Source organism: Gopherus evgoodei, unplaced genomic scaffold, assembly GCF_007399415.2.
Source record: "Gopherus evgoodei ecotype Sinaloan lineage unplaced genomic scaffold, rGopEvg1_v1.p scaffold_59_arrow_ctg1, whole genome shotgun sequence".
In the NCBI taxonomy this organism is placed as follows: domain Eukaryota; kingdom Metazoa; phylum Chordata; order Testudines; family Testudinidae; genus Gopherus; species Gopherus evgoodei.
Genome location: NW_022060080.1, coordinates 485,066 through 510,638, shown reverse-complemented (window position 1 = coordinate 510,638; position 25,573 = coordinate 485,066). Strand labels below are relative to the sequence as shown.

Genomic DNA, 25,573 nt, shown 5'->3' with positions numbered 1-25,573 from the left:
AGATCTGGTTTTTCTTCTTGGCTCTGGGGAGTGGGGTCTAATGGCTGGAGTAGTGGGAAATTGGGTGTCAGGACTTCTGGGTTTTAATCCTGGTTTAGTGCTACAGCAGAGGGGAAACGGGAGGTAAAGAATCTTCTCTTCTGAGCTGGGCATAGGACCCAGGAGTCGTGACTCCTCGCCCCACCTGCTCAAACCACTACATACCACTCCCCTCCAAGAGCCAGGGAGGGAACCCAGGAGTCTGGACTCCCAGCCCCTGCTGCTCAGACCACTAGACACTACTCCTGTCCCAGAGCTGAGAATGGAACCCAGGAGTCCTGACTCCTTGTGCCCTGCTCTGGCTAGTAGACTACACTCCTGGGATCTATTCTCAGCTCTGGGAGTAGGTGCAGTGGTTAAGCAGAGAGGACCTGGAAACCAGGACTCCTGGGTTCTTCTAAACTCTGCCACTGGGTCACTATAGGGACATGATCGAGTCTCTTTCTCCCCTTCTTTCTTTCTCAGTGCATCAGTTTCCCCATCTGTGAAATGGTGATAACAGCCCTGCCTGATGAGGCTGTGTGGAGAAGTATATTTAAGTTTGAGGGGCACTCAGACGTTATGGTACCAGATAAGTACAACAGACAGACAGGGATTCCAAGGACTTCACAGCATACTTCCTGCCGGGTCCAGCTGGGCTGAGGCTCGGCAGAGCTGATTCTGTTCCCAGTTTTGCCGGTGACTCTGGGCAAGTCTCTTCCTCTCTCCCTGTCTCAGCTGCCCCTGGCACTGCTGGCCTGGATTAGCTCACGAACAGTTTGGGGCAGGGCTGTGCTCTCACAAAAAATCTGCAGCTTTTCCATTGGCCTCAGGGTGGGGCAGGTAGATTTCTGGTGCTGGGACTTGGGGTTTTCTGACGACTTCTTACGATGATTTCTATCTATCCGGGGAAACCGAGGGAGGGGCCTTCTAGCCTGATAGCCTCTCTCTGGCTGGTAACATCTTGCAATCTTCCCTATGCAGGGAACCCCCTGCCCTTGTTTCCCAGGAAGCCTCCACTCTCCTATGGGTTTTTTTTTCTTTCTCATTTGCAGGAATCTGGTGAAAAAGTATCTTCCGAAACGGAACACACGAGAAGATCCAGAATCCAAGTAAGTGCCTGTGTCTGATCTCGGCGCATGTCATTCTCTTTAAGCTAGTTGAGAGAGGCAGAATGAGAAGCCAAGACTGGGTGTTTTTAAGGACACAAAAGCCTGTCTAGGTATAAATGGTCCTGCCTCAGTGTGGCAGGGGACGGACTAGATGACCTATTGAGGTTCCTGCCAACCCTACATTTCTATGATGCTGAGTTTAAAGCCAGACAACTTTTAAGTTAGAAATGAGGCACAATGCTTTAATGGTAGGACGATAAACCATTGGACCAACATCCCCAAGGAAGTGGTGGATTCTCCATCCCTTGATCTTCAAATCCAGGCCGGCTGCCTTTCTGGCACAAGTTATCAGACTCGGCACAGGAGTAATTGTGTTAAATTCTCTGGCCTGTGCCCGCCAGGAGGTCAGAGGAGATAACAGAATAGCCCCTTCTGGCCTTAAGCTCTATGAATTGCAATGGTTCAAGTTACTGTAATAGATCTAAAGGCCAGAAGGGAGCATTGTCCTCTAGCCTGACATACATAAAAGGCAAGAGAATGTCAGCCTTTGGAACTGCTTGCCACAGGAAGTGGTTGAAATCAGGAATTTAGTACATTTCAAAAAGGGATTGGACGCTTGTGTGAGGAGCAGGAATATCCAGAGTAATCATAATTAGAGGTAACGACTATTCTGGAAGGGTTATTAAACCTCAGGCATTGGGATTTAATCTGCTGCGTGTGGGGGGGATTATCCTAAATCGGACATGGTGGGGTTCTTACACCTTCTGTCTAGTGCTGGCGCTGACCGACTTGATGGAGTAGACTGCCTGTCTGATGCAGTCTGGTGAATTTCAGTATTCTGTATTCCTGCCCCAGGCCCAGGACTTCTGATTGGTGCAGAGCACTGGAAAGGCTTCTGTGTGGGGGCAGAGATGGGCTGGAACCTCTCAGTTGAACCCCAGAAACGTCAGGAATGTCGGGCCATTGGATTAGATCTTGTTGTTTGCCCCCCAGTTTTGGTCTGGGCTGTGCCCTTGGATGGTGGGGAAATTGACCGAGATCGGATGTTCTCATGAGATCTGTCAGAAGTGGCAGAACGCTTAGCTTGCCAGGCAGCCCACTGGAGCGGGTGACCCTGGCTGATCCAAATCTTCAGGCTGGGTTAGCCTCTGACTCTGGTCCTAATCCAGCCCATCAGACACCCTCCTTTAACCCTCGGCTCTGCTGTCAATACCAAGACTGACCACTTCCTTCAGAATTTCCAGCCCAGAACTTTGCACCCAAACTATCTTCCCCTTGCTATGCCTGCATGAAACAGGTGACCGTTTCCATTTACGGAGAAATGTGATACAAAACATAAATGCTGTGGCTGGGGAAAACCCCTGTGACTTTTCTCGTTCTGTCCATGGCTTTTTTCCGTGTCCGTGACTCACCCCGCAGCAGCGGTTCCTGTGATCCTGCGGGGCTGGACCCAGCTCCCCGCTGCAGGTGTTGCGGGTCTCAGTGCTGCTCAGGTCTGGCCAGGCCAAGCCCAAGCAGTACACTGATCCTGGACACCAGGTTGCCATGCATGGAACTGAGTGCTGGGCCCAGCTCCCTGGGACACTGGGGCTGCCCGAGGTGAGTGCAGGCTGGGGGCTTGTTTTCCAGGCCCCCCCCCTCCCCCAGACTTGCTTCTGCATTGGACCAGGATTACCATTGTGGTGCTGGGGGTGCTAATAGAGCTGCCAGGTGATCTGTCAATAATAGGGTGCTCCCTTATGGCCAGTTGGAGAACTGCACCAGAGTGTTTTCAATAGGCCAGCGAAGAATCCTGTGGCACCTTATAGACTGACAGACGTCTTGGAGCATGAGTTTTCCTGGGTGAATACCCACTTTGTCAGATGCATCAGACGAAGTGGGTATTCACCCATGAAAGCTCATGCTCCAAAACATCTGTTAGTCTATAAGGTGCCACAGGATTCTTTGCTGCTTTTACAGATCTAGACTAACACGGCTACCCCTCTGATATTCAGTAGGCCAGGAGTAGGCAACCTATGTCATGGGTGCCGAAGGCAGCATGCGAGCTGATTTTCAGTAGCACTCCCACTGCCCAGGTCCTGGCCACCAGTCTGGGGGGCTCTGCATTTTAATTTAATTTTAAATGAAGCTTCTTAAACATTTTTTAAAAACCTTATTTACTTTACATACAACAATAGTTTAGTTATATTATAGACTTATAGAAAGAGACCTTCTGAAAATGTTAACATGTATTACTGGCACATGAAACTTTAAATTAGAGTGATTAAATGAAGACTTGGCACAGCACTTCTGAAGGGTTGCCGACCCCTGCAATAGGCTATATTGAGAGAAGAGGATGTCACTATTTTGGACGAAGTAAGCTGGGCTCTGGGTTTGCAAAATCTCCAGTCTTGGTGGCTTTGGATCTAAATTCTATTTCATCTAAAGTTAAACCATCTCAAAGCTCAGATAAGGTGCCGGTTTTGGTAACGGGGATTTCTCTTTTCCCTGCCTCATGATCCAAGGACAAAGGGGTTTTTTGTTCAATGAAACTTCAAGGCAGCCCATTTAAAACAGACTGCAGGAATAACTTTTACTGTGCAGTCAGTGGAACTCATTGCCACAAGGTTTCATTGGGGTGTAGAGAGTTTAGTGGGCTTAAAAGGAGAAGTGGGCACTTACTTAAATAATAAAAAAAAATCCAGATTTAGAATAATAACTTTAAAAAAAAAAAACAACCAACCAACCAATTTTTAGGAAGGGATATAAAGCCTTGTACTTCAAGGCATATGCCCCAGCCTTTGACTGCTAGGGGGTGGGGGAGGACGGACACATCTTTCCATGGCAGCAGGTTATCCTGTCATGCCCTAATTGAGAGTTACAGGTTTGTGCCATCTCACGGAGGGATGTGGTGAATCCTCCATCGCTCGAAGTCTTTGACTTTAAATCCGTGACCTTCTGCGTACTGCAGACAGGAGGTTTCCCTGCAGAGGTGGTTGCACTGAACCTCTCCTTACAGCAGAGCAGCCTTGTGTGTCTTTGAGATTCCAGCCTGGGCTTAGCAGAGGTGGGATCCTGGCCTCGACTGACACCTGTTCTGATCCAGGCTGAGATGCCTGGGGCAGATGAGTTGAGGGGGTGGGGGCGTATGCATTGAGCCTCTGCACCTGTGACCTTAGCATGACCTTGTCGCTCGCCTCATACCTCTGTCCCTGCTCCAGGTTCTGCCAGTACCAGGCCTTCCTGCAGGTGGTGAAGGAGCTCAATGACTTTGCCGGTCAGAGGGAGGTAGTGGCGGAGAACCTGACGACGCGGATCTGCGTGGAGCTCTCTAAGCATGCCCAGGAGCTCAAGCAGGAGAGGAAATCGGTAACGCTTTCTCCCTCCCTGTCTACCAGTGCAACTGTCCGGGGCCTAGTAATATCGGGCTGGGGGATGTGGATCCAGCTAAGCCCTGAGCATCCTTTGTGGCCAGGTGACATACGTGGGGTCCCCACTGAACCTGGAGAGCTTGGGTAACGTACCAGCCATGTGTGCCTCTGTGCAGGACCCAGCCACTAGGGGGAGACAGCCTGCTACTGCCTCGAAGTAATGTCCCAGGGCCTGTGGCTCAGGGGGCAGAGGGGGCGCTTTTTAGATCCAACGGGACCCAGGTTCAGTCCCTGCAGACGCTGTGTCCCTTGGGTGCGAATTTCGGCCAGCTCACTGTACTGACTGACTCTCACTCCCTCCGGGAGTGGAGCCACCCCTGCCTTCTTGGAGGGTTTGGACATGGGATCTGTGGGAGCATCGTGGGTGCAATAGCCATGCTGTTTTGGGGGAGCTTTTTTAGAACTACCAAAATTGGCGTCTCCCTGGAGAGGAGAAGGGACATGTACGTGCCCCGTGGTGCTGCCGTAATACAGCTTGTAGAAGTTCAAGAGCATCCCTGGACTGGGGCTGCCTAAGCGTTACCGTAATACACCCAATAAATAGCCGGCAGCAGAACGTTCTTCATCACAGTCTGAATTTTTAGAAGTGCCTAGTGATTTGAGACCCTGAGACTTCTTAAAGGGACCCCAACTTTTTCATCTTGGCAGGGTGCTTGGTGCTGTCTGAAAATCAGGCTCAATTTAAGGAGTCTCAAACTTCTGCAAATTCTGGCTGTGAAGAAGAATGTTCTGGTGTTGGCTAATTTATTAATAGTGCTAGGCACTGTGTTATTCATTGGTAGTGCCTCGCTGCGCTAGGTGCGGTACAAACACAGAATGGCGAGACGGCTGAAAAATCATGAGGTTCCGCTGATGTTGCTCCTCTTTGCAGCACTTCCAGGAGGGCCGGCGAGCCCAGCAGCAGCTAGAAAACTGCTTCAAGCAACTCGAAAACGTGAGTCCTGGGGAACAGGGCCAGCTGTTTACGCTCTGCTCATGCTCGTGTTGGGCCTGATCCAAGCGCTTTGGAGCTGCTGGGAACCTTTCCACTGACTGCAAAGGAAGCTTTGGATGGCGCTTGCCGAGACCCAGCTGCATGGGTCAGCTTGTGCTCCGCAAAGAGCACAGCTGGTGGAAGGAAATGCCTTCAGGAGAATGAAAGGGGCTTTATTCAGAGGAAGTCCAGAACGCGTGCGGCAAAACTGTTCTGTGGTTCTAGTGGCTAGAGTAGCGGGGAAGGCTGGGAGTCAGGACTCCTGGGTTCTGTTGCTAGCTCAGGGAAGGCAGTGGGCTCTGATGCATTAGACCAGGGGTTCTCAAACGTCATTGCCCCATGACCCCTGTCTGACAACAAAACTTACTACATGACCCCAGGAGGGGGACTGAAGCCTAAGCTCCTCCAGCCCCCTGGGCTTTGGGCCCCAGCACATCTAACACCAGCCCGAGCAACCACATTAAAGTGGGGTCGCGACCCACAGCTTGAGAACTGTGGCATTAGACCAATGGCAGGTGCTGGGAGTCAGGACTCCTGGATTCTGTTTCTAGCTCTGGGAGGGAAGTGGGATCTAGTGGGTAGTGGAGGGTTGTGTGGGGGACAGCTGGGAGTCAGGACTGCTGGGTTCCATTCCCACCTCTGCCACACACTCACTCCATGCTTTAGGGCAAGTTCCTTAACCTCCTGCCTTCCTCCTCTGTAACAGGGGAGAGTCCCTGAGCCCCCTCCCCAGTGGTTACCCTGAATTCTGTGGGTGGGAAGCAGCTGTGCGCTCCAGCAAAGTAATGCTGGCTTGTATTCCTGCCCCCAGAGCAAACGCAAATTCGAGCGGGACTGCAGGGAGGCAGAGAAAGCCATGCTAGTGGCCGAGAAGCTCGACCAAGACCTCAATGCCACCAAGGCGGACGTGGAGAAGGTCAGAACGCTGCTGTCCCCTTGGCTTGAATCCCTCTAGCGTGGGTCTGTTGGGGATGGGGGAACCATCGGGCGGCATGGGAGGGGGCCCAGCAGGATGGAAGGGAGCGGGGACCTATTGGGTGAGGTAGAATCCATGGGTTTTGCTTGCTGCTTTACAGACTGGTATGAAGACCAGGTTTCTGCCCCAAAGAGCTGACCATCCATAACCGACCACATTCAAAGAGGCTGCATTAGAGGAAGAGGATGGTGCCGGGGTTCAGGCTTGGGGAGATCTCAGTTCAGTTTCCGGCACTGCCACAGACCCGCCAGGGGTGACCTTGGGCCAGTCACTTCATCTCTGTGCCTCAGTTTCCCTGTCTCTGTGATGGAGCTAATGAGTCTTCCTGAGGCTGTTCAGGCTAACCTCTCAGGAGATGTGTCTGCAGCATCTGGCACGATGCAGGCCCACTCCCACCCCCAACGGGGGCTGCAATGATGCATGGGGGGAGTTAGCTGTGTGGTGCAGAGGAGAAGATCAGATGGGAGGGAGACCCTCCCGGGAGCTTGCTGTTGCGGATGGGGAGTTGGCCACCGGCCTAGGGCTTTGACTAGAAGGGATTTCCTGGGCCGGTATCCGGGCCTGTCCGTCTGCCCGCAGGGACAGAGCTGGGCCTGTTGTGACGATTGCACTGACCCCGGCAGGCGAAGCAGCAGGCCAATCTGCGCAGTCACATGGCGGAGGAGAGCAAGAACGAATACGCCTCCTTCCTGCAGAAATTCAACCGGGACCAGAGCCAGTTCTACTTCCTGGAGATGCCGCAGATCTTCAACGTAAGCCCCTCCCCTTCACTATAAGCTCCTCCCCATCAATATAAGCCCTTCCTACTTAACCTTAGCCCTGCTTCCTCCTTTCTGTCCTTCCCTTCTTTTTCTTTCCCTCTCTGACAGTTATACCAGTATAATAATAATGATGATTCCCAGCTCTTCTCCATAGATTTCAAAGTCCTTCACAAAAGGTATCATTATCCCTGTTTTACAGATGGGGAAACTGAGGCATGGAGTGGGAAAGTGAATTTTCCCAAGGTCACCCAGCAGGCCAAGCGAAGAATAGAACCTAGGTCTCTGAGGCCCCATTCAGTGCTCTAACCACTAGGCCATGTTTTGTTTAGTGTTGACATTGGAGTCCGAGCCATGGGCCAGGACTCTGCGGTGCTCAGTGCTGTCTAAACAGAGAACAAGTTGTCGTTGCTGCCCCAGACAGCTTCCAGTCTAAGTAAGAGAATAGCTAGATGGGAATAGAACAGCCTGTGCAGTATGGGGAGTTGTGCTGCTTTCACTACACACTTTTTGTGTGTGAATCTTGGGAAGGTCCTGGTCTCCTAGCCTGCGGAACTCACTGCTACAGGATGGCAAAATACACATGGATTTCTTCCTCATCTACTAAAACTGAAAGATGGAAAATTCAAAACAAACATCTCCTTGCTCTTACATTGTGGGAACAGACCTACCTGATCTCCCTTCAGTCCCACCCATTATTGTGTGGATTTCTAAGGTGTCTCATCCCCAAGGTAAACAACCCCAGCCTTTTTCAAACAAACCGCCTGTCCAGCATGAAGGACACCTGGATCCTTATCTGGCTCTTCCGCTGGCCTGGTGTGTGACTTTAGGCATGTCATGTCCCCTCTCTCTGCCTCAGTTTCCCCATATGTAAAATGAGGATAATGGCACTGACCTCCTTTGGAACGCGCTGGGAGATCTATGGATAAAGCACTATATAAGAGCTGCGTAATTAATAACTAATTAATAATATTTGTAGAGTCTTTTCCAGGTCTTTTATCATTCTCACTGTTTTCTGCACCCTGTCCCTTGCAGAAGCTGCAGGAGATGGACGAAAGGCGGACAGTGCAGCTGAAGGAAGGCTACGGCATCTTCTCAGAGACCGAGCAGCAGGTCATGCCCATCATCGGCAAGTGCCTAGACGGCATGAAGGCAGCAGCCGACTCAGTAAACGAGAAGAATGTGGGTCCTGCTGTCTCTTTAAACTTAATCCCTCGGGGTGGAAAGCCCATTGGAGTTGCTATAGCATCTGCCCTCCAATAGGGAAGCAGACCCCCCCAAAGCAGGCGGGGCTAACTGGGTGGGAGCCAGCTGTCATAACCTCCCCCCTCCACTAGGGGCCCCAGACCAGCATGGGGCAGTTTTTTGCTTTTACTTCACCAGGAGGAGTTAAGTCAATCCAGCCCCAGATCTCAAACCTGGAGGGATTTGAGGGTATTTGTGTCCTAGGGAATGGAAATAAGACCCAGGTGTCCTGACTCCTGCTCTAACCATTACACCTGCTCCTCTTGCGGACCCAGGAAGTCAGGACCCTCCGAGGGGAGTGGGGTCGAGGGGGAGGGGGTGGAAGGGGAGGGCTGAGAGTCAGGACGCCTGAATCCTATTTGGACTCGTGCCCATGATAGAATAGGGATTGGCGTCTGGTCTGTAGTGATCAAGGCGGAGATCAATGACCCGCCTTGCTGGCGACACGTGGTTTGTGCATGCAAGTGTTTCTGGGGAGATGGGAACACTGCAGCGAGGTGGAACGGGCACTGGCAGGGGGATAGCAGCAGTTCTTCCGGCGGTGACGCCCTCCCCCTCGCCCTACCGCCGGCAGGACTCCCAGGTGCTGATTGAGTTACACAAGTCCGGCTTCGAGAGGCCGGGAGACGTGGATTTTGAAGACTTCAGCCAGCCTATCAACCGCACCTCTTCGGACAGCAGCCTGGGGACGCCCCGGGGCACCCTGGATGGCCGGCTGGACCCCCGCCTGCTGGGCAAGAACAAAGGAAAGCGTTGGCTTTTCAGCAAGAAGAATAAGGTAGAACTGGCAGTGAGGCCCTGAGGCCCTGGCTCTGGGTGCTGCCTGGGCTGGGGCAGCTCAGCCTGGCTGGAACTTGGAGCAGGATCTTGCGGTCGAAGCACAGAATTGGGAGTCAAGATTCCTGGATCCTAGTCCCATCTCGGGGGTGGGGTTCAGGACTCCTGGGTTCTATTCCCAGCTCTGGCAGGGAAGTCAGAGGGGTGAGTCTAGTGGCATAGGGGCTGGGAGTCAGGACTCTTGGGTTCTGTTCACAGCTCCGGGAGTCCTGACTCCTAGCCCCACTCCCCTCCCAGAGCTGTGAATAGCACCCATGAGTCCTGACTCCCAGCCCCTGCCCTAACCACTAGACTCCCCCCCCACTACTGGTTGGCATGAATCCATCCATATCTCCTTCCACCCCTTTGCCCACCCTACTAGCTATGCAGAGGGGCAGGTGGTACCAAGTGCTGGTCCTGGGCTGCATCATTTATCAACTGTAGATGAACAGCTGCCAAATGCTGTTCTGGGGGCTCTGGGCCTCAGCAGCTGCCCCCTTGCCCTGAGCACTGCGAAGATCCCTGGGTGGTTAGCAGCCTCCAGCCTCCTCTGCGGTGCTGCCTGTTGCTCGCTGCAGGCTACACCGCCCTTTGACCCTGGTCTGCGATCATTCTCCCTGGCTGCATCTCGCTGCCTGTGCATGATGCCGTAAAAGAGCCTTAAGCCCCTGTCTCTCTTGAGTGCTGGACGGGCGTGAGCCAGCGAGGCTGAGAAGACACTAATAATTAACCAGTTCAGGAGCGCGCGCTGCAAATCAGCCGGCATGAGCCTCTCTCTCTTTCTGTCTCCTCCCGCCCCCAGCCCTGCCCGATCCTCTTGTCCTCCATGAGTCACATCCCTCCCTCCCGCGCCCCAGGAGAGCTGCCTTGGGAACATGCTGTTCCGACAAGGAATCTTGACCTGGCTTTTACGCCAGGTTAGAGCTCTTGGGGCAGGGAGGGGCTGGGTGTGTTGTTTTTTTTTGTCTTGGTTCTGGGATCCCTGAGTAACTGTGAGGCTGTTTATTAATAACCTGCCCCCCCCCACGCTCCCTGTGGAGTGGGGCAGGATCAGTGATGGCCGTGCTCTGGGCCAGCACTCTCCTGCGTGGGATCCTTCTCAAACAAAAACAAACCTCAGGCTCCCAACGTGCCCGGTTTAGTGAGAGGCTTGTTAGCAAAAGCAGGCCACAGCTGCATGCATCTGAGCCCTTTGAAACCCCTCCCAGGGTCACATCTGTGTTGTAGGATTTCTCTTCCGTCGTCCTCCCCCATGTTTACCTGTGTCCTAACCCCCATGTCCCGTCTGTACTGTGTGGAACAAAGATCACACCTAGATCATTACACTGCTCAGAATGGCCACGGCCTTGGGGTTTTTTCACCTTCCTCTGTAGCGTGGGGTGTGGATCGGTTATCTCACTTAATCATTCCTTGCTCATGCAGGACCCCAGGCAGGGGCCCCTCCGATTCTCTGCCCACGACATGTGTTAGTTTTGTCTCCGATGGGCTGTAATATCTGGGCTGCATTTGGGCTGTTGGCTTTAGTGGGCAGGTGCTGGGTGAGTGACACAGGAGGTCCCGATCCTAACCGCTGACACGGCTGTGCTCTGAGCTCTGCTTTCCCAACTCACATCGGTGCTCTGCATGCTCCATCTTCCTCTGCTCCCTCCAGGGTCCACGTCCTGGCTGCATTCACCCCTTTCCCCTGGCACATCCCGGCCTGCGTGGGAGGCTAGTGCAGGCTGCTGTTCTGAGGAAGGGACACGTTTCTGGAGGAGAAATCCTTGTTGTGGTCAGCTCCCTTTGGCTTTTCTCCTCCCGAAGCTCGTCACAATTTGGGGTAACTGCAGCAGTCTACCCCGACCTCCACCCCCGTGGTTCCATTCTTGGGTAGGTCCAGCTCCCTGGCTCTCACCTTTCCGCGGGCAGCCCCCACGTCTTCCTGCCGGGGGACATTCCAGGCTGCACGTTCCCTGCCTTTGCTGTGCACTTCCCAGCAAGGACAGCCTTGCTGAGAATGGAGGGGTTGCTTCAGATCTGTTACACCCCTTCATGCTTAAAATAAAGAGCATTACAGAGAGAACCTCTACGACCAGTGAGAACCCACACGCCCGCTAGCAAGCTCCCTGGCATCCCCCTGCCCTATGGGTTCCTTTGTGGGTCCTCCACCCTTCGGCTCTGAACACGCCCTCCCCCCACGCGCGCACACACCCCTGCCTTAGGAGGCCTCTGTCAGCCAAGTCCTTCCAAGGCTCCCTGAGGATCGGGCCCCTCCGTGGACTGGTCCGTTGGCTAGATCAGAAGGAAGGCCTTGAGCTAGCTAAAACCCCAGCTTTCGTCCAGATTGTCTCTTGCTGGTCTGTGGGGCTCTGGAGAATCTGCTTTGAACAGGGACATGGATGCCTCCCCAGGTAGCCAAGCGAGTTAATTAGCATTCACCCCTCCCTCTTAGAGAAGGTGCACCCCATGCACACCCAGCCCCATGGCATTTTCCTACAGCCCTCCCCCAGGGTACACCCCATGCACACCTGTCCTGGTGCATTTTCCTACAGCCCTCCCACAGGATACACCCCCCCGCGCACACACAGCCCGGTGCATTTTCCTACAACCCTCCCCCCACATGGTATGAATTGTAATGCAGGGAGGTCCAACTTCCCTCAAGAAAGTTTCTCTTCCTTCCGTCCAGCTTGTCCAGGATATTAGGAGTTACTGTCCATCTGTCACAGGGCTGCCCTGTCTCTCTGATGCTGGGGAGCCTTGGGCTGCTATCAAGTGGAAGATGGTTTGGAGGCCCCATTTGGTCACGCGGTGCATAAAGGGGACTTAATGTGGGTGGAAAAGACCCTGTTCAGCGACCTCCCAGGCCAGCATGGAGCTGGCATAAGGGCCTAGCCCCCAGCGTATTAGGGACAGGGCCAGTGTGATCTGCACTATGGCCTTTCTTGGGACCTATGGGAAGCAGAGCATAAGTTAGAGCAGCCCTCAGGAAGGACGCTGGGCAGGATAAGGGGGTGGGGAAGGGCTGAGTGAAGCCCTATTGGGTTAGTAGGCCATGTTCCCCCACCCTCCTCCAGTTCCAGTAGGCCAGTCAGAGATGTCGCGACGAAGGGACTTGCAGCTCATGGCAGCCCATAGAAAATGAACTGGGCTCTAGCGCTCTGCACGCTGAGCCCTTGCTATGCCCCAGCCTCAGCGGGTCCAGGACGAGCACGGCTGGTGGGACTGCAGCACCCTCCCTGGCTGTGCTGTGCCCATTTCACAGGCACTGCCAAATGGCGGAATTTCTTGCTCTAATTGTCTCGTGCCTGTTTCATATCCAAGCTGCTTGCTGCTTCACTTGGTGCATGCGCTGAAAACTCCTACTACTCGGCAACTCGCAAACTTCGATGCCCGGCGTCCTTCGTCCACTGGGGGCGGGGGGAAAACCCGAGCCATCTCCCCTGTAGGAAGGAGCCCAGCGGTGGGGAACCCAAGTTGTGGAGTTCAGACCGAAATGAGGTTTGGATCTGAGGTTTCTGGCTTGGGGTTTCTGCCAGCAGGAATATAAAAATAGCATTTTGCCTCTTCTCGCCCCCCGAGCTGGAGCAGCATCGGGGGTAGGGCACTTTGGGCCAGGCACCTTGTAGGGGTGGGTAAGGAGGGTGACTGGGTAAGGAGGCCCAGGGAACGTATGTCCAAGGCAGAGACTTTTAGGGCATCAATCCCCACCCCCTGATTAGCCATGTGTTCCCTATGAATGTTTCCTGCAGACCCTCACCTTTGTATCCTGCCTTCAGATTTCCCCCCTCCCGCCCCACTCCAGCTGAGGTAGGTGACACCTGGGGTGATGGTGCATCAGTTACCCCCACCCCCGATAGGGGGAGCTGTTGGGTATGTCACGGGGTGTAGGGTACTCAAGGGGGGGTGGGAAGTTGTCACATGGAAGCATCCCTATGGAGGGACTAAGAGCTTGTTGTAAGGGGTTGGGTAGGGGATGGATATTTCCCCCACCCTGGCAAGGACTTACTAAAGGGGATAAGACCAACTGTCCACAATGAAACTGGCAGGAATTCAGGCTTCAAGCATGGGCTTTGCTTCTAAGCCTGGAAGCAGGGTCCTGGGTAGGGTCACCAGTTTTAGATGGACAAATTCCTGGAGGTGTCATCACATGCCATAATCTTTAATGAAAGATTCATATTTAATTCCTAGAGACTCCCAGACAATCCTGGAGGGCTGGCAACCTGGAGGGTTGGCAAGAACTGTGAGCTCTTTGAGGCAGGGACCATGTCTTTGCCCTGTGGCTGTACAGCACCTAGCGCAATGGGGTCCTAATTGAGGACGGGCTCACGTATTGCACCTAATATTGAAGCCAGTGTACTTGTTCTCTTGCCTGAAGTGCTTTGCCAGATTGGGGCTTCAGTTGAGCGGAGGAAGGGGTCACGCGGAAAGATTGCACCCTGAGGAGCTAACACCAGGCACAGACGCTCAGAATGAGAACCAGAAGCAGGCAGACCTGGGTGGGGAGGAGATTGGGAACTGGGAGGGCAATGCAATGGCTGAGGGGGGACAGTTCAGGACTGGAGATGGAAGTGTCTAAAATCACAACATTGTGGTGGAAAGCTGAAATGTTTCTATTTGGAAATGCCTCCCATGGTGCCTTATAGCAGTTGTTCAGATGCCTCCCATTCTCTTCTATGGGCCAAGCTCCTCAGTCAGACTACATCTCCCATGATGAACCTGGATCTCGATGAAGAGAGGCCGTGCATCATGGGAGATGTAGTCTGGCTGAGGCGCTGGGCCCACAGAAGCAAATGTGTGGTATGAAGCGCTCAAACTAAAACTCCCATGAGGCATCGCGGTGGCACTTCAGAATGGAAATATTTCAGTTTTCAACAAAAAACTGAAATTTCCCGCAGGAAGCACCAAAACCAATTTTTTTTTTAAAAAAAAAAAGCTTAATTGAAATTCCAGTTTTCCACCTTCCCTAACTGAGGGGCCTGTGGACAGGAAGGAATGAAGGCTGGTCTTGGGGAGGAGGGCTGTGAGAATGAGATGGGGATGGATGGGGGTGAATAACTGGGCCTGTGGGAGCAAAGCAGCCTCTGGTCTAGCTGTCAAGTGAGCTTCATGTTACTTGCCTCCTGCTGTAACATGTCCCCCCACCCTAAGTCTTCTTACCATCTCCCATGATGCATTATGGTCTCCCCTCTGGGCAGGTGGTGCATCAAGGGAGACATGAACAAAGTTCACTTTTCCCACCAAAGTGCCTCTCTCTCAAGAGAGGAAGGCGGGTGCCGAAAGCCAGGTCCTCTTCTCGGTGTCAAGCTTCCCAGTCACATGGGTGCCAGGAAAGGCCAAGGGTGCAGGGTGGGGCCCGATCTGTGGCAGGTAGGGTTCTGATCCATGGTGCCAGTCACACCCCTGGTGCAGGGTGGGACTCTAAGCATTTAAAGTAGACAGATTTCCTTAGGAGTCTTAGGGGAATTAGGCACCCAAATTCCTTTGACTTCCCTTGGGACTCAGGTTCCTTTAGGATCGTTTGAACAATCCTGGCCTTGAAAGTGTTCTGAGCCTATTCCCTTTCCCTTCACTGCTGGGATCCCCTACACTTGGGAGATGGACAAAACGGTTGGTGGGCCTTCCCTCCCCTCGCTGCCTCCGGCTGGTGCATTGTGATGGTGCAGCTTGTCCTTACCCCTCTCCCCTTTATTCCCTGTGCCGTGTTGGGTTGCGGTGGTTTTTTTTGTGTGTGTGTGCGTGCTGTTTATTTTCTTACAGAGTTCTCTCCGTTGTGTGTCCCTATGTGTTCTGTTGTCCCTTTGTCTGTCCCTAGCTCCCGCCCCCTCCCCTCTCCCCAGTGATTTCTGCCCCACCTCCTTCCTCGTCTGCCACCAACGGACCTCCATCCCCCAAATTCACCCAGGACCCTCTGTCTTACTGTCTGAATGAGATCAATAAGACAGTCAAACCCCGCATCGCCTCCTTCCGCAGCCTCAAACGGGGGGTAAGTTTGTGTCTTGTATTCTGCTTTGTACCAAGCCAGGGGAAGTTGCTGCTGTTATGAAGGGCACCTGCAAAGAGAGAAACGCAGTGGGGCTGTGCAGGAAGGAGGCTTAAAGTATCTTTATTTTTAAGGCCTTTGTGCATCTACTTCGGCTTTCTGGCAAAACCCCTCTGAAAATAGAACTATTCAGAAATGCTACTGTAGTGCATCCTGGGAGTTGTAGTTCAGGTGCTTCGTGAGCCCATTGTCCTCTGTGGGCCAGGCTCCCTGGTTGAACATCATCTCCCATAATGCACCATGGTATGCCCTTTTTGTAAGGAGAGTTGGTGCATCATGGAGGATGTTGCTAGGCTCCTGATGGGACCTCATCTCCCATGATGCACCACCTCCCCTTACAAAGGAGAAGGCAGACCATGGTGCATTATGGGAGATGTCCAACTAGGGAGCCTGGTCCATAGAGGACAATGGGCTCATGAAGCACCTGAACTACAACTCCCAGGAGGCACTACAGTAGTATAATCAAATCTAAGTGAGTTTGGGTTTCAGGTCTTTGTTTTGTTCAATGAGAACATCAAATCTTTCCGACTGAAGCAGATGCATTTCCCCCCAAATCCAGGCTTTCCATAAAAATGCAGTTTCTGTGGGAATTTTCTCTCAGCCCCAGCATGCACCAAATTATTTCTTCTTTTACTGGTCACTTCTTAAAGCCCCGGGTTCTCCCTCTTTTCCATGTAGCTCCAGCCTCCCTCGCATGGTACAGCAGTCAGTGCTTCCGCCCATTTCAAAAACATCGGCTCCCCAGACACGCGCCTTCCTTCCAAACTTCCTAGCCCAGCCCTTCGCCTGCTCCCCACAGCACGACGTTCCACCGTGTGCTGTTCGTCTGAACCAGGAGCTTCCCCATTCCCCATGGCTGGAGGATGCAAGCCTCCACACCTGCTCCATATAAAACCCCAAGCAATCCCTTGCTTTCCAGGTTTCCCTTCTGTTGGCTTCTCCTTTTTGGAAGCCACTGTGCTGCATTTGCTGCTTGGGGTACAGACTCTGTGGGAGTGAGGTCAAGCCCCAGTCAACATCAAACTGCTTCCTGTTCTAAATAAAGCATCGCAAGCCAGGAGACCAAAGACCTAAGCCAGCAGCCGATTTCTGATCTCTCCCTCTATCCCCATCATGTCCAGTATTCCCAGGAAGTAGGAGCACTTCTGCAAACCAAGGCTTGCCCACATGGCTTTCACCCTCCATGCTGGGGGGCTGACTCTGTCAGGTTGAGGGCCTGCGGTTATTGTGCCAGGATCCCAGCTTTAAAAAAAAACCACGGGTATGCTCGCTTGGTGTTGCCTCGGCATGGGGTGGAAATCAGTTGCTGGCCAATTAAGGCCGGACCCACGGTCCAGCTAGTGGCATCACGGGCGCCTGACGCTTCCAAGGACCTGGCCTCGATGGGATGATCTTTCCTCGGCGTGGGCATGGTTACGTGGAGCTGTAGCTTTGCACACCACTGTCTGAGGCCCGTCCACCCAGTGACTTGCTGGAGGCCACATGGGTCTCCTGAGTCCCAGCTCAGTGCTAGCTTCCCCCTTAGCTGCTCCTGCTGTAACGGTTGGGGTGGATGCTGTGAGCTGTTCCCTCCATGGGCTGAGGGTTCTGCAGCTGGAGAGAACCAGGATCTTAACCCTCCGTGCTGCTGGTGGAGGCAGAGATCCGGCCCATGTCGGTTTAAAGCTGCAGGGCCGTGGCTGGTGTCTCCCCGACAGCTAGGTGCCGAGCTCTCTCCGCTGCACAACCAGAGATCTTCGGATCCTGGCCACTGCTGCAGAAAGGCATCATGCAACGTCTTGCCCCAGGAGGGGCCCACCTCCGAGCGCTGTCCCTATCCTGCGAGGTACCGTGCTCTTCCAATGACCAGTGAAGGCTGACGAGGCTCAGCGAGATCAGGCCCTTAGAGTGGGGCACATGTTCCCCTGGCGCTGGCCAGTGTCTTGCAAGTTAGGGGCAGTGGCTGTCGGCAGCCCCTGCAACCCATAGTGTGAAGGAGTTGGGGGCGCACAGGGGACTGGATTTTGTGGCTGGGGAAGAGGGTCCATGTTACGACATGAAGGGAACTGATGTATCCTTTTCTTCCTCTCACCACTTCCTGCCGCCAGCCTGTGATCACGGAAGATTTCAGCCACTTGCCGCCAGAGCAGAGAAGGAAAAAGCTGCAGCAGAAGATCGAGGAGAGGAACCGGGAGCTGCAGAAGGAAATCGACCAGAGGTACAAGCGCGTGATGCCCTGTAGGCGGTGCCTTTTGAATGCCTCCTGTCTTTGCTCTCCTCCTCTGGTGGTGGCCCACCTGCAGGACTACATCTCCCATGATGCTCCATGGACTAGGACTCCCACAATGCATCATACCTCCTTTCTCCAGGCTTTTAAACCCTGAGGGTTCAGCCATAGTCTGTAACTCTGGCCTCCTGCTGCAGTGAGTCCTGTAGACTGCACACAATAGGGAAATGCTATTTCCACAAAGTGTGTGTGCTTGATCTGTAATCACTCCTTCAAAAATCATTGTACAGCGAGCCCAACCAAGATGGGTGGCCCAGTTGTGCCAGGTGCTGGATGTGCTTCGTGAGAGCCAGTCCCTGCCCCAGTTTGTCTACAGTCTAAATAGACCAGGGTAGGAAGGGAAAACAGGAGGAAGAGAAATGATTTCCCCCAAGTCTGGGGCAAAGTAATGGAAAAGAGACAACTAAGGGGGAGTGTGATAGAAGTCTATAAAATGATGAGTAGTCCAGAGAAAGTGAATGTGTTGTTTACCCCTCCTCATAACAAGAACTAGGGATTACCGGATGAAATGAATAAGCAGCAGGTTTAAAACAAACAAAAAGGAGTACTTCTTCACACACCGTCAACCTGTGGAACTCCTTGCTAGAGGATGTTGTGAAGGCCAGAACTAAACGGGGTTCAAAAAAGAACTAGATAAGTTCCTGAAGGATAGATCCATCAATGGCTATTAGCCAAGATGATCAGGGATACAACCCCATGCTCTGGGCATCCCTAGCCTCTGCTTTCTGGAAGCTGGGAGTGGATGATGGCCTGTTCTGTTCATTCACTCTGAAGCACCTGGTATTGGCCACTGTCAGAAGTCGGGATACCGGGCTAGATGGACCTTTGGTCTGACCCAGTGTGGCCATTCGGATGTTCTTATGTAACTCCTAGTCCGGTGCTCTGTCTGTTAGGAATTACTCCTTCCCCTTGTTCTCTTTATATCCAGGAGGATATAAAGGGAGGGAACCAATCAATTTGTATCCTACAATTTGCATTCAAATCTCTTTGCCAGAAGGCAGAAATTTTGTGTGCTGTCCTTTAAATCCCTTCCCCCACACTTCCCCGCAGAGATGCCTTAAACAAGATGAAGGACGTGTACCAGAAGACGCCCCAGATGGGCGACCCCGCTAGCCTGGAGCCAAAGATCTCCGAGACCCTCAGCAACATCGAGAAGTTACGCCTAGAAATCCAGAAGTACGAGGTAAGGGGGAGGTGAGGGAGGGTCACGGGATGGGGCTACCTCTAACATGCTTCCCAGGACCCTTTGGGAATCCACGCGTCCGGCTCTGCTCTCCAGCCATCTGTGGCTCCAAACACACGCGATGCCCCGTATGTCCGGCCAGTCCTTCCTTTGAACCAGTTCAAAGTGCGGTAAATTTATAAGGGGGGGGGTCTTTATCTCCCTCTAGTGGCTGAACCATGTAACAGCGCTTTGCTCTTCTCCAGCACTTTTCATCCTTGGAGCTCCGTGTTTTACGGACGAGGACAGTGCCATTATCCCCATTTCACAGTGGGGGAAACTGAGGCAAAACACGGGGGAAGTGTCTTGCCCCAGCTAACCCAGCAGGCCAGTGTCAGAGCTGGGAATAAAAGCTAGATCTCCTGAGTCCCTGGCTAAGTGTTCTATCCACTAGGCCACGCTGCACTTGTTAAGGCCTCCCCTACGCTAGAAAGTGGACGCTAGAAAGCCTACTCTTGGTATAGACACAGTAGATGCAGCTTGTAGTGGCAGAAGAGTGCTTTCAATGGGGTAGCGTATATTGGTTCTCCAAGTGAAATAAGTGACATTGGCAAAAGCATTTGTATATTGCAATAAGAATGTGTAAAAAAATAAAATAAAATAAAATAAAATAAAATAAAATAAAAAAATCACACTCCTAACCGACGTTAATATATGGTCAAAATTATCTGGCCCATCTAGCACAACGATCTCCACGTCCACACGGTGTCTCTTGTCTTACTGATAGATTCTAAGTATTTTAGATCCTTATGTGGCCCCTGTCGCGTCTGAGCAGCGCACCACCTTTAGTGTATTTATCCTCCTAGGGCAAAGCTGTTATCTCCATTGTACAGATGAGGAGACAGAGGCACAGAGAAGCTAAGTGACATACCCAGGGTCACACAGGAAGTCTGTGGCAGAGCAGGGACTCGAACCTGGGACTTAAGTCATAGGCTAGTGCCCTACCCGCTGCACCATCCTGCTTCTCTAAGGCATATTGGGGTGTCACTCAGATTAGAAGCTATTTGGGGCAAGAACCAGCATCTTGTTCTGTGTTCATACAGCACCTAGCACAATAGAAACATAGGCCATGACTAGGGGGGGCCTAGGCACTACTGTAATACACCTAATAATGTACAGCGCCTAGCACAGTGGAGACCTGGGTCATGACTGAGGGTCCTAGGCACTACCACAATATGAATAATATCAAAAGATGAGAGAATATTTTAACCAGGCAGTGACCCTACAGATAATGGTGTCACGACCGCATTGGTTCTCAGGTTAGGTGTCCTTATGATTCAAAGGCTGTTGGTTTGATTTATGAGCGGTTGAGTCATGCCTAAATTATTCTGGGGTGAATCATGTGTGTAACTCAGCGTCCAGTATCGTTTCATTCATAGAAACAGCCTGGGCCTTCGGTCGCTTTCTGTTTCTCAAGCGACAAACTTTACAGCAGACAATCCTGTTAAATGGCTCTGCCCAGTTTCCTTACTCGCTAAGGAAGTTACTCTTGGCCACAGGTCTATTTTATGAATGAGTCGGCTGAATGTGCATAGCCTGATCAAAGCACAGGTCACGGCACCTTCCCCCGCCCCATTCCTCCAGTGATTCAGACCCTCTTGGGTGTTCCCTGTTCCTACAGTTCATAGCTCACATCTCTGATACTGGAGTGGGCAGGAATGGGATTGTAGCTAACTGGCTGGGAGGCAGGACTCCTGGGTTCTATTCACAGCTCTGGAAGAAGTGGCAGAGGCAGTGCTAACGTTAACCCTAAACAGGAGTATTTTTTGGGGCCTACCCATCCCCCTCACTCACCTCTTAAAAATAGTAATGATATTTCCATAACAAATATACCACCAGGCCATGGACTGACACACTTGTTAAATATGGTGAATGGTATTTTGGGGCTATTACTGAAGTGGGTCCACCTTGGCCGTTTGAGGCCCTAAGCAGTTGCTTAGCCTCCTTACGTCTAGCACCACCATGGAGGAATGGGGTCTAGTGGTTAAAGCAGGGAGCCAAGACTCCTAGGTTCTGAACACTGATTTTCTCTAACTTACACTGGGAGCGGGCCGGGCAAGACAAAATATGGGGAGCCCAAAGACTGTGTGAAGCCTGGAGCAGAACTGAGAATTGGGGGTACTTTCAGCTGCTCTGGAAAAGCACCTCAGTGCCTGGGTCTGTAGATATTCTGAGGGCACGGATGGCAGGGCCGCCCAGAGGATTCAGAGGGCCTGGGGTCTTTGGCGGCAGGTCTTGGGGCGGAAGGCCCCGCTGCTGCCAAATTGCCACCAAAGACCCAGAGTGGAAGATGCTCCGGGTGCCTGGGCCCTGCGAGAGTTTTCCGGGGCCCCCAGAGCAAGTGAGGGACCCTGCTCCAGGGTCCCCAAAAAACTCTCGTGGGGACCCCTGCGGGGCCCGGGGCAAATTGCCCCCCCCGCCCCACAGCCCTGGGGGATGGGGCCAAGACCTCATAGAGGGACAGCTGCTACGGAGAAGAGAAGGAAGCCCCATGTGACCGAAGATACTTGCCCCCCTGTGCGATCTGTCTCTACTGGCGGGAGGCAGGAATGAAATGCTTGAACCTCTCTCTCTCTTGCACCTCGCAGTCGTGGCTGGCCGAAGCCGAGAGCAGAATGCTGAGTAACCGGCCGGACAACACCCTGAGATACAGCCGCCACCTGGACCACGCCACCACCCTGAACAACAACGGCTCCCACGAGAAGGGCAGGTGAGGAGGTGAAATGTCCCCCTAGCTCCTGGGGACAGACCAGGTGGCCGTAATACCCAGGTGGGGGTGCTGTTGAATCCTCACCTGCGTGTGTGGTTTGGGATCTCTGGGCCAGGTGCCGTCTGTTTGTCTTGCCAGAGGAGGATTTTTGTCATTGACGAGTCTGACTAGAACCCAGGAGTCCTGGCTCCTTAGCCCCCCTGTTCTTATCACTAGATCCTGCACCCCTCCCAGAGTGGGGATTAGAACCCAGGAGTCCTGGCTCTCAGGTCCTCTGCTCTAACCACTAGACCACACTCCTGCTTCTGAACAGCCACATTGGACTCCCTGTGGCTGGAGTTATACCCTGAAACAGCTGCTTACCCTGTCTCCTCATTGGTCCCTCAGCCCTGACGCCACCCACTCCGACGACAGCCAGGATGCCCTGAACCAGCCGATCTACACGGAGTTTGATGAGGACTTCGAGGAGGACCTGGCATCGCCCATCGGCACCTGTGTGGCCATGTACCAGTTTGAAGGTACTCGCCCAAGACACTTCTGAGCCAGGTTCCCTTGTTGGACTACATCTCCCATGATTCACCAGGGTCTTGCCCCTCTTTGGCTGAGAAAGCAGTGCATTATGGGAGTCATTGGGCCATGATGCATCATGGGAAATGAAGTCCAGCTTCGGAGCTGGGCCCAGAGAGGAGAATGCACCTGAACCCTGACTCCCATAAGGCATCATGGCAGCATTTCTTTATCAAAATATTCTGCTTTTTGGGTAGTTTTTCTAGAGAAAATTGACATTTCCATTGGAAGCAGATGCTTTACCTGAAAAATCTCATTTAGTCAAAAAAATTTTCTGCTGGAAATTTTTCAGCCATCCTTAGCTTCTTCCCCCTCCCACTGCACCCTAGTGACTGTCACACAATGAGGATAACAGTCTTACTACTGCTGGCTGCTAACTGAGCTCCTCCTTTAGGTCAAACAGTAGGAACCAGTTTAAATACTGAAGGTCTTGAGTTCAAATCCTGCTTAGAGGTTGGAGACTTCACCACCAAGCAGGCTACATCTCCAAACCCCTGTTCAGTCCACCCCACCTCCAGGCAGGAGTTTGGCGTAAGTTCCCCTTTAACAGCTGCCCACTGGGATATTTCCTGGCTAATGGGGGACATTTAAGGTCTGCACTGTTCACCCATGTCTTCTAGGGGAAACTTCCAGCCCCTAATGGCCAATTGCTGCAGCCAGCTATGTGGATTTGAGAAAGGGGCACAGAGGGTGTGATCCCCCAGGGGTCGTAGGAGCTCTAACATAGAAGTCCTCCCATCACAGGGATTAGGGGGGAACCTGGAACTGAGCTCTGAAACGAGCGAGTCTTCTAACCCACTTGCCTTGATTTCCCCCACCCTGTTCCTCCCTCCCCATCACCCCAGGTTCCAGTGAAGGCACCATCTCCATGACGGAGGGGGAGGAGCTGAGCCTGATGGAGGAGGACAAAGGCGATGGCTGGACCCGGGTACGGAGGAGCAAAGGCGGCGAGGGCTACGTGCCAACATCCTACCTGCGGGTCACCCTGAACTGAGCTTGGGTTTCCCCGCCCGCCTGGAGAGTGGCAGCTGGCTCATGGAGCTGCAGAGGGGTGGCGGGGATTGGAGCAACGCTGCTGGCACCTGGGTGTTAGGACTCAGGGGTACAGGCATGGAAGTGGCCTGTGGCCCTCGTGGGCAAGCAACAGTACCCGCTTGCAAAGCAGATCGCATGTAAGGGGAAGGAGAACCCCCCGACTCCCTTCTGCCCAAGCTCCAGCTCTGTGGAATTTCACATTTCAGCATGGCCTCTCAGCTTGTGGGAGAGGTTGCAGTGGGTGCTAGTAAGAGGGATGGACTGGGTTTCTGGCTGCTGCCCCTGAATACTCTATACTGTGCCCCCTCAGTCAGATCCCCTGTGAGTGAGTGAGTAACTCAACCTCCTCCTAAAAGCTAGCTTAGGGCAAGGGATGCAGGCTCCAAGGTGTGCTGAGCAGAGCCCATGTGGGGGCTTATGGAATAGAAAGTGTCCTCTGCATCTATTCTTCCATATTTGTCACCCTGGCTTCTGGGCACCGTCCAGGTGCATGTTAAGCAGTATGATAAACCTCAGTCCTGGGTTGGTTGTTTCCCTCCTGGGATTCCAACCCAGGACCTGTGGCTCTCTACGTTGGCTGGCGCCAGCCTGGATCTTAATGGAACAGAGGTGCCAGCCAGCCAGGAGCCCCAGGCCCTGAACCTCCTTGTGTTCTCTGCCAGGGCCTGCGGCTCTGAATTCACCAGTCCCTGGGTGAGAGTGAGTGCCCATTACAGCTGATGCCACCAGCTCAATCATTGGCCGAGCTCCAGCCCACTTCCCCCTCTGCCACGACATGCACTTTATTCCCCAGACTCCAGAACGCGCCCAGCCAAGGAAAAAAAGAGCAAAAAGTGCCTGCTGCATCAATGAATCTGTCTCCTGGAGGGCGGGGGACGCTGATTGCGCTGGTGGGAGCCCAGGGGGCCGAGCTGCAGCCAACCCCTTCCGTGTAATAATTATTATTTTTTAGAGGACTCTAATATATCAGCCTTTTATACAGTGACCAATTACTGCTCATTTTAGCCTGTGCCTCAGTTAACCTGTAACATAAGTGTAAATGTCCCAGTTCTCTTGGCTTCTGCTCACCCTATGGGGGAGGGAGGGGGCAGATCCTGTCTCCCCTCTGGTTCTGAGAAGTGGGTCTGGAGGTCGCTGTGCCGGAGCCCATAGAATGTATTTCCACTGCAGCCTGGTGCCTTTTACACTTTATGTAAATAGTTGATCCCCCATCCCGTGCAGTTTTTAAGTTTATAAAAACGATACAGACTCTGGCACTGAGGCCTCCGTTTGTTTCGGATGTGGGAGGGGAGCAGAGCAGTTGGTCTGTGTTCTGGTAACACTTAGCCCACCCTGCTCTTAGGGAGAGGGGTGCGGTTGGTTGTGTATATTACTGTCATGTCTAGAAGTGCACCCAGCTGAGAGCAGGACTCCCACAGTGGTGGCCTGACATCCAGGCCTTGTCTTCACTAAGACGAGATCTACACCAAAGCCCTATGTCAATAGTGGGTTTGAAAATTCCACCCCCTGAGCAATGCAGTTGTACCGACTTATCCCCCTGCGTACACAGCATGATGCTGATGGGAGAAACTCTCCCATCAACGTGGCCACCGCCTCTGGGGACGGAGGATTAACTACGCTGCCAAGAGCAGCTCTCCTGCTGGTGAAGTAGCGTTTTCGCTCTAGTATGACAGTGGGGCGGCTGTACTGTGAAGACACGCCCTGAGGGTTCGAATACACATGAAGACGCTCTAGGGTAGCTGGGGAAGGGTGTAGTTTTTACACGCGCTAGCAGGTCGAGCTACAAACTGTGGAGGGGCTTAAGGTCTCCTTGAGGCTACGTCCAGTCTTCACCGGAACTTTGCCTTGTGGCAATGCGTTGGCTAATGCGAGTTAAGGGCACTTTTTTCCTAATGTGCTGGAGGGCCTGGCTGGGGATGTGGCCTGGGACACTTTTAAATGGTCTGTAGTTAGTTGAGGCCAGCCCCAGCTTTGGAGGGGGTGGTATGGGGGGGTTCTAGACTACCTCTGTCAAGGTACGTTACCTATGCCCCTGCTTGTCATGTACAACCCTTGTGGGGCTACCCAGCAGTAGCAATGCATCCTGGTTTTGCAGTGAGGACAGAGCTAAGGAATGCTCATCCCTGTTTTTCATGTGGGGAAACTGAGGCACAGGCAGTGACCATCCCCCAGCTGCACAGTGGCAGACCTGGAACACAGGGTGCTAGTGGTTTAGGGCAGGGGGACTTGGCCACCAGGACTCTGTTAGCAGGAGGGGGACTGAGAGTCAGGACTTCTGGGTTCTAGTCTCAGCTGTGGGAGGGGAGTGGGCTCAGAGTCTTATCTTTGCCTTCCAGTGAGGGGAAGGATAGCTCAGTGGTTTGAGCATTGGCCTGCTCAACCCAGCGTTGAGTTCAATCCTTGAGGGGGCCACTTAAGGATCTGGGGCAAAAATCTACCTGGGGAT

General features: G+C 53.0%; 1 protein-coding gene across 3 annotated transcripts in view; it reads left to right on the top strand.

Annotated features, from left to right (window-relative positions):
• Window positions 1-25,520, top strand: part of TRIP10 (thyroid hormone receptor interactor 10) — a 70,826-nt gene extending 45,306 nt beyond the window's left edge. For 2 of the 3 annotated variants that reach the window (XM_030547479.1, XM_030547480.1), the window contains 13 exons: window positions 1,074-1,130; window positions 4,331-4,478; window positions 5,412-5,474; window positions 6,325-6,429; window positions 7,113-7,241; window positions 8,283-8,429; window positions 9,067-9,270; window positions 15,100-15,270; window positions 17,415-17,524; window positions 18,644-18,776; window positions 21,404-21,525; window positions 21,913-22,043; window positions 22,938-25,520. In XM_030547479.1, coding sequence (XP_030403339.1) covers window positions 1,074-1,130; window positions 4,331-4,478; window positions 5,412-5,474; window positions 6,325-6,429; window positions 7,113-7,241; window positions 8,283-8,429; window positions 9,067-9,270; window positions 15,100-15,270; window positions 17,415-17,524; window positions 18,644-18,776; window positions 21,404-21,525; window positions 21,913-22,043; window positions 22,938-23,086 — 1,669 coding nt within the window. In that variant the 3' untranslated portion in view covers window positions 23,087-25,520. The remainder of the gene's footprint in view (window positions 1-1,073; window positions 1,131-4,330; window positions 4,479-5,411; window positions 5,475-6,324; window positions 6,430-7,112; window positions 7,242-8,282; window positions 8,430-9,066; window positions 9,271-15,099; window positions 15,271-17,414; window positions 17,525-18,643; window positions 18,777-21,403; window positions 21,526-21,912; window positions 22,044-22,937) is intronic. The other variant, XM_030547481.1, reaches the window with a different exon arrangement.
• Window positions 25,521-25,573: the final 53 nt, after the last annotated feature.